General features: G+C 37.2%; 1 protein-coding gene across 1 annotated transcript; it reads left to right on the top strand.

Moving 5' to 3' along the window:
* Positions 1 to 3,106: 3,106 nt before the first annotated feature.
* Positions 3,107 to 6,461, top strand: LOC122277533 (protein CHUP1, chloroplastic-like). Its single transcript, XM_043087545.1, has 6 exons — positions 3,107 to 4,570; positions 4,945 to 5,076; positions 5,175 to 5,356; positions 5,461 to 5,572; positions 5,949 to 6,083; positions 6,167 to 6,461. Exons 1-6 carry the CDS (start codon positions 3,392 to 3,394, stop codon positions 6,296 to 6,298), a joined length of 1,872 nt encoding a protein of 623 aa, XP_042943479.1. The 5' UTR covers positions 3,107 to 3,391; the 3' UTR covers positions 6,299 to 6,461.
* The last annotated feature ends 2,181 nt before the right edge of the window (positions 6,462 to 8,642 follow it).

The following is an 8,642-nucleotide window of genomic DNA, read 5'->3' on the forward strand; positions in this document are numbered from 1 at the left end:
ATTTTACTAACAAAAAATGCCTTTATACTGAAGCAAGAAAGGAAAAACATTTCGGATTTGAAATACATATATATGCCGAGCTCTGTCTATTTATGTGTACTTACTGTCAGCTCCCCCATTACAGTACAGTGTTGGCATGTGAAAGTTGTCATTGAGTCAGAGTTCTGTGTAATGAACAAAACACTTGACCTCCATTAATCTCAAAGGATCACCATACAAGACTTCATAAATTTGTACAGTTTTCGGGAAAAGTAGTGTACTTCCGGAATTCGAATCCTACGTACGTGTAACCAAACCGGCCATACAATGCATGTATGATGTACACAAAATTAAAGTTGCAGCGTTGGAATTGAATTCCTGGAAATTTTTGCACTACTAAAGTCCATTAGAAACTTCATTAATAATGGTTAGGTCAAGTGTAAGACAACATCAATGACCAAAAGAAAAGGTATATATGTCAGACATATAAGATCTGTTCAATTATAAGTAAAATCAATGGAATATGAACTCCATGAGCTGGCTTGATCACCATAACATGCATGCAGTAGTTATATACACTCCTGATCTAGCATATTCTCAAAAACAAATAAATATCAACTTTGATTGGCTCGAACCATGCATATTATCAAACAGAAGCCCCGGCCTCTACCCACAAATGTAAATAAAGAAAGAAAGAAACGATATTGGAACAATCCCAATCCTAATCCGCAAACGCGGAATGTTGTCGATGAGAGTAGGTAAAATGGAGCCTAATAGAGGGGATGCACATTAACTACTCATTCATGTTCATGCTTCGCTGCCATTGCGTGCAAATGGGACATTATAATGGATACAGATCGAAGGACCACTTTAATTTCGATTGTTCATTCATTTATTTCCCACCACCTCTTGTGTACATGACTCCTTTCTTGCTTCTTAATTGAGACCGCTCGGCCTCACGCTAACTTCTCTCGTATTCTGATCACCTTCACAACAAGCTCGATCCAAATAAGTTGTACACACACACAGATATCTCACATGCAGGCTCATGCCTATAGCATAGCTAGCTCCCACGTTAAACATACTTAAACAGAGTAAGATGCTCTAAAGATCATTCAAAGACTCAAACTCAACACTTCTTTCATAATTAATTGAATATATGTTTGAAAAACTTTAGTTATTTGCTCACTATTCATTACGATCGAAATGAATGAAAATGTGAAAAAAGCTAACCAAGTTATAAAGTGGGAGAGAGTTAATTTATCTCGCGTCAACCTCAGGCCAGCCAGCTACTACTACGTACGTACAGTCTCTCATGAATCACTTATAATTAAGCCCTTTTTTATTACACCTCTACTTTGTTTCAAATTAAAGAGGGAATGCAATTGAAATAACCGAACAGGGTCGCAGCTAAGGCTGTAAATAATAAACATATGTTTTTACTACTTTAATTAATTCGATCTTCAGGGTAAAAAGTAGTGAAACATAATTAAAACCCATGCATCTCCCCATCTCATTAAAAATCAATACGACTGTTTGAATTAGTGATTGGCATATATAATTCCTTAACTTCTAAAATGGTCTGTAGTTCGAAATCTCTCTCCCTTAAATATATCAAAAAAAATTAATAGTTGCATAGAGTTCACGGTTAAGGACACAAATAAGACTACGTGGAACGATGTTTGCTTGTAAACATTAAATAAACACCATTAGCTTCCACAAATTAATTATGAAAAATTATTTTTATAGTTTTAGAATGCCTAAGTTTTACAAAATCTTTTTAATAAAAAAGTAATGCATACATAAAACTCACATAATTTATTTTTTAATTTAAAAAAAAAACTATTTTCTTATATTAAATCGTATATTTTTTCCAAAATGATTAGACGAGACTTGTTTATTATCTTTCTATAATAAGATTTCTCAACAATCAACCGCGCACATAAAAGCTTCATTAATTTTCATTTACTCCGGACTTACAAAGCCTTTGTACGTATTATGTTTCAGTTTTCGGTCTCCATGCAATTCAAGGTAATTTTGTAATTTCCCCTCTCAATAAAGTCGATCGTTACCCTCTCAAACATAGTCTAGTTGAAGGTGATGAGCATCTCTCATTCTTTCAAGAAACCAATCACGTAACTGACAAATTGGTCAAGATGGAAAACTAATCATGGTAATAATATATATATATATATATATATATATTTTTACTAATACACATAATCTTCCGAAGCTTTGAATATTTAGAATGATATTAATACTGTCCTTGTATTTACGTTTGGATTTTACGATTATATGTAATTTTTAAGTATTTTAATTGTAATTATAGTATTCTTTTATCATAAGTGAGGATTATCAATAAAATTAAATTATTGTTATCTTTTAAAATTAAAAAACCCTCTCAAATAATTGGTATCAACTTCACCATATTATTGCATGTTTTTCAAATAAAAAAAAAAAAAAACCTAAATTAATCATAACTAATACATAGCCAGTTTGGTGTATTTTTTTCTTTTTGATGATTTATATCTCTGAATTCTTAAATTGTTTTGGTCGGAATTTCTGATCAAAACAAATTGGTCATTCATTTGAGCTTTGACTTAGAATTTCAAATAGGCACGTGTTCGCTCATGAAGCTTGTAGCTAAGGCAAAAGAGTTATAACTAAGCCGACCGTTGTAAACTGACCGTTTTTAATATACCGAGCTGTCCTGAAGATCCAGCTATCGGTACCTGTTGACCTACTCCCAAGCGTTTTAGTGTTTGTTTCTATTGCGTAACTCCCCTTTAAAGTTTAATAAGAGAGATCGTAAGGTTTTGTTTGGCTGTTGAAAATGTTTATATAAAAATTTTATATTTTAATATTATTATTATTTTAAAATTAAAAAAAATTAAATTATTTATTATATTTTATATAGAGATTTAAAAAAATTATAATAATAAGAAGAAAATTTTATATTTAAAATAAAAAATTCGAATTACTAAACAGTACCTCAATTGTGTTTAATTTCTTCTCTGTTTAAACTTGCATTGTTCAAACCGGATCCGAGAAAAGAAGACCGTTCCTCGTTATCAGTGCATTTTGCCCTTTTTTTTCCCTCTCCTACATTATCAACGTTCTCTAAAAAGAAAACCCCTGATAATTTATATTCTCTCTCTCTCTCACAAAGTTCAAGTTCAAACTCTCTCTCTCTCTCTCTCTCCCTCTCTCTCTCTCTTTTCTCGTGGACAGACACACTCAGCTCAGACAACGATGTCTTTGTATGGTTCGCTTCACTCTATTCCAGTGAATCGAAAACAAGAGGACTAAAAAAAAAAAAAAAGTGCCCAAAAACTAACCTACTCGGAAAGATTTAAAAAATTTGCTTTAAGAGAGACAGCGAGAGAGAGAGAGAGGTAGAGTTGCGGTAGCAATGGTGGCCGGGAAGGTAAGAGTGGCCATGGGGCTGCAGAAGTCGCCAGCGCGTTCGGCGCAAGAAATGCTTCCGAAACCGCCATTGCCGTCGCCAAGCTCGGGGAAGGTGCCTCAGAAGTCGTCAATCTCGCGCTCCTTTGGGGTGTACTTCCCACGCTCCTCGGCTCAGGTCCAGCCTCGACCACCTGACGTCACGGAGCTTCTCCGCCTGGTCGAGGAACTCCGGGAGAGAGAGTCTCTGTTGAAGACTGAGCTCCTCGAGTACAAGCTTTTGAAGGAGTCCGTCGCCATTGTTCCTGTCCTTGAGAACGAGATCTCCGTCAAGGATGTAGAGCTCCACAGAGTTTCGAAGCGGGTCGAGTGCTTGGAGACTGAGAACCAGACGTTGAGAATGGAACTGGAGGGTCTGAAGACGAAGATGGATAATCAGAGGACAGAAAGCGAGGAAAAAGTCAAGGCAATGGAGGCCGAGATTTCGGAACTGAAGAGAACAGCTTCGGATCGCTACAGAGCGGAGCTTATCCTAGACAGCGACGAGCTTTCATCTTCCCAGAGGTTTCAAGGCCTAATGGAGGTCTCCATTAAATCAAATCTCATCAAGAACTTGAAGAAGGGGATAAAATGTACGGAAAGCGGTTCGATTTTTGAGAACCAGAAGCTTGAAGGACCGGGTTCGAAAAAAGAGGATACGGAAAATGAGAGACCGAGGCACTCGAGGTGCAACTCGGAGGACCTTACCGAGTCGTCCGAGCCAGCCCTATCCAATCTCCGATCTCGCCCCCCTAGGGTTCCAAAACCACCTCCAAGACCATCATCCTCGACCTTATCAGCTCCCACCTCATGCAATGGTCCCAGTACTTCCTCGGAGAGTAAAGCTCCAACAGAGCAGCCGGTTCCTCCGCCGCCTCCCCCACCAAAGAAAATGGCTCCTCCACCGCCTCCCCCACCAAAGAAAATGGCTCCTCCACCTCCTCCGCCTCCTCCAAAGGGGTTGAAGGGGTTGCCTGCGAAGGTGCGGAGAGTGCCGGAGGTGGTGGAGTTCTACCACTCCTTAATGCGGAGGGACTCGCGGAAGGACTCAAGCGCAACGGCTACGGCCTCCGACGCGGCACCGGCCACGGCCAACTCCCGTGACATGATCGGCGAGATCGAGAACCGGTCTACTTACCTGCTCGCGGTAAGTTTCGGCAACCGGTGGTGGTTTCGTATTGTGGCCGTATTTACGGATTTAACACTTGAGCTTTTATGTCAGTGACAACTGACAGGTGCTTTTGTGTCTTTACCGGTGTGCCGTTATGCGCTTTCTTTAATGGACTTTATCGTTGCTTGGCAGATAAGACAGCGTTGATATTCGTCATCCTCTTTCAAAATCAATAAAATATTTAAAAACAAAAAATTTCGAAGGAAAAAGCTGTAATTTTGATGAAGATTAGTGGCAAATCCAATAAACCCTCGATTAAAGGCCTTTTATTTTGGAGGGGGAAAAAAAAAAAATTCCTTCTTTCCTTCAACTTGATTTTGATATTTAGCGATTATTTTGTTTTTGCACAGATAAAATCGGACGTAGAAACTCAGGGAGACTTCATAAGATTTCTGATAAAAGAAGTTGAGAATGCAGCTTTCACGGACATTGAGGATGTTGTGCCTTTTGTGAAATGGCTGGACGACGAGCTCTCTTACTTGGTACATTTCCTTCTCTTTATTTACATGTTCTTCTTGAGAATCTGTTCCTTTTTGCGCAAAATCTCGTACAGAGGTCCTGACTCTTTAATTATTTTTAGGTGGATGAAAGAGCGGTGCTGAAGCACTTTAATTGGCCAGAGCAGAAGGCGGATGCACTGCGCGAGGCTGCATTCGGGTATGCTGATCTCAAGAAGCTTGAATTCGAGGCTTCCTCCTTTCGTGATAATGCCCGCCAGCCAAGCGGACCTGCCCTCAAGAAAATGCAGGCTTTGCTCGAAAAGTAATTGCAAACGTCTTCGACTCTTTTTGTGCAAGATTTTCAAATTATGATTTTTCTTTTTTTCGAATGTTCTCCAACTGTGTCTTTTGATATAACTATAACAGGTTAGAGCACGGTGTCTATAATGTCTCCCGAATGCGAGAATCTGCAACAAGGAGATATAAAGTTTTTAACATTCCAACGGATTGGATGCTGGATACTGGTTACGTGAGCCAGGTAGTTTCATTTTCTCTGAAATGTCTGAATTTTCTCTAGAAACAACCACCAGGCTCTTTTGTTAGATAAAAGTTAAAGTTTATCCATTCCCAAATTTTTTTAGACCCATTGGGGTATACTGTGTATACTTTTATAGTTTTTAAAACCCCGTAATTAATTTTTTAATGATGTGAAGAAAGACCTTGGATGTCAAATTTTAATATTGAGCACTTAAGATGTCAGATTTTATTGATCACATGGTTGTCTTCTTCGTGTCCGATCTCGGATGATGAATTTTTGTTTTTCTTTTTAATGTCCTGGTTGGATGATGAATGTTTGTATTTTCGCTTTCCCAATAGTAGCTCGTTTATGCCAATAATGATGGAAAATGCTACAGATCAAGCTGGCATCCGTGAAACTGGCCATGAAGTACATGAAGAGAGTGTCTGCAGAGCTTGAAACAGTTGGCAGTGGTCCCGAAGAAGAAGAGTTGATAGTTCAATGTGTTAGATTTGCATTCCGAGTGCATCAGGTAAATAAGGAGGCAATCTTATTTACTAATTTTAGTGCTTTGCTGATGGGAATGTAACGCTAAGTGATTGTTGTTTTTGCCAGTTTGCCGGTGGCTTTGATGTGGAAACAATGAGGGCATTCCAAGAGCTGAGAGATAAAGCCAAATCATGCCATGTACAATGCCAAAACCGGCAACAACAAAAGTTTGTATGCAGGTCCACTACACCTTGCTAATCTGTAGCAAACTCAGCTTCAGAATTATTGCTACCAGTTTTTTATTGTAAAGATAGGTATCTTGTTTGTGAATACCATGCCGCCATGCACTGGCCATCTTTGACATAAGATTTGTTAATTGCTATCATTATTCATAATTCAAGGAGAAACAAGATTATTGCAATATTCTTTTGATAATTACTACACTTGCCATTAGGCCTTTGTATACCAGCTCTCTTTCCCTTTTCTACTTCTTTCTTTTGGCCGTCACAAATTTATGGAGACTTCTACTTCAAGTGTACGAAAATTAAATGCTTTTCAACATTGCATTTCATTGGGTTACCTTTCCTGAATTGTGGTCTGTTCGGTTCAGTTGAAAAAGAAATATAAATATACATATATATATATATAAAAGAAAGAAGAATGAATGAGAAAGCATAAACGAAAGATGTCTGCATGGTTTGATGGTCCACATTTTTTTAGGTCAGAGACTTGCTAAGATGTATTATAAAGTAATAAAAGTTCATGATATCATAATATGATAAAGTCAAGTAAATATTGGACTGCAAAACTTGATGTCACCACTCAAAATGAATTATGGTGTACCCACTGGTTTTAAAATGTGCCAAAAACCATAATTGGTTCAATCGTGTGCAATTAAAACGTAGGGTGTCACGGAAGCTTTCATTAAGATATATGCACTGACCGCTGACGGGCTCGCATCTCAGACACTAAAAACTTGGGTACCACGTCTAAGGGTGGAAAAAACTTTTACACAATACATTTTTATAAAATCATAACATATATTTTCACAACAATGATGTAAGTTGATGATATTTTTATAAAATGATGTTACTTTTATAATGTATTTTATAAAAATATCCCTCATTTAAAACATATGTTGATGTCGTGCTTCGTACTCTAAACAACTCAGCGATTCTTCTATGTCCTGGAAGACTCGAGGAGATGAGGGCTTGGAGTGGTGAAGAACACTTCTTATTCTTACGTTAGACTTGTATATTTGTGTGGGATTGTAAAAATAAAAATAAAAAATGTTCAGCCCTCTAACCTAAGCTCGAGACTTGTTTATATACACGATTGTGGTGGTCTCCACCCACTGTTGGCAGATTGTGGAGGGGTATACAAGACACTACTCTAGTGGCAAGTTTCCTCTCCTATATGTCAATGAAAATTAAAATAAGTGTGGTGTGTGAAGTGTGAGGATGCCAAGAAAATTTTTCCTATGTCAATTGTCGCCCTGCTATATTGTGTATGGGTCACTAGTCTATCCCCTGCAGCAATTAAAGAGGTGGGAGGCGCACGCACCACCTTGTCTATAGAGGTGAGTGGACACATGTCTTTGTCGTTACGTGTTGGCTTCCCAGACTATTTAATATGGTGTGTCTACTGTCAAAGATGTGGGTTGTGATCTAAGTAGGTTGTTGTCCAGATGATTAACACAAGAGGGTGAATTGAGTTGTATTTAAAAAAAATAACAATTATAAATCAAATATACAATATAAAATATAAACAAAATACGAAATAGTAATAAATATAAAGAGTAAGGGTAAGAGAGAAGCAAACTCAGTATGATAACGAGGTTCGGCCCCACTGCCTACATCCTCGCCTCAAGCTACCCCTTGAGTATCCTCAAATTCACTATTTAACCTCCTTCAGGTGGAAATAGAAACTTATTACACCTTTGAACAACACCACTACAAAAGATCCGTGTAGAACACCCTCTACACTTGCAATCACCTTACACGTGGTAATTCAACTATTCCCTGTGTAAAACACTTTCTACACGCACAAGGGTTATACACACCCTTTTACTAATACAAGAGCTGATAGTAGGTAGGTTATCAGAAAACACTCCTCAATGAGTGAAATAAAAACAATACAGCGCAAACTATATCTTTCAAAATAAACAAGGATTAAGGCTCAATGATTAGAGAAGAGAGAATGAAAGTTTTGAATTGAATGTTGTATGCTCTTGGTGTTGTGAATGTGAAGCTCTCAAATGATCTATTTATAGGCATATGAGACTTCATATTCAAATTTAAAAAGATTCACATGTCAAAGATAACATCATTCACTTTTTTAAAAAATTCAAATAAAAAGTTCTTCTTTTTCAATTGTCAAAGACAACATCATTCATTTTTCAAAAATTTCAAACCTAATCTTTTACTTTTGTCATATGACAAAAAGATCACATTTTACTTTTTTAAAAATTCAAACCTAATCTTTTACTTTTTGCATATGACAAAAGGAACACACTTTACTTTTCAAATATTTCAAACAAAATCATCTACATTTTGCATAAGTAAAAAAAATATCAATTACTTTTGAAAATATTCAAATAAAA

Source organism: Carya illinoinensis, chromosome 9 (assembly GCF_018687715.1).
Source record: "Carya illinoinensis cultivar Pawnee chromosome 9, C.illinoinensisPawnee_v1, whole genome shotgun sequence".
Lineage (NCBI taxonomy): Eukaryota > Viridiplantae > Streptophyta > Magnoliopsida > Fagales > Juglandaceae > Carya > Carya illinoinensis.

What these genes read in the sequence shown, in the direction of transcription:
- LOC122277533 (XM_043087545.1), top strand. Translation starts at nt 3,392, where the DNA reads ATGGTGGCCGGGAAGGTAAGAGTGGCCATGGGGCTGCAGAAGTCGCCA. An exon ending in ACGACGAGCTCTCTTACTTG is followed by an intron (nt 5,077 to 5,174) that starts GTACATTTCCTT and finishes AATTATTTTTAG; the next exon opens with GTGGATGAAAGAGCGGTGCT. An exon ending in TTGCATTCCGAGTGCATCAG is followed by an intron (nt 6,084 to 6,166) that starts GTAAATAAGGAG and finishes TGTTTTTGCCAG; the next exon opens with TTTGCCGGTGGCTTTGATGT.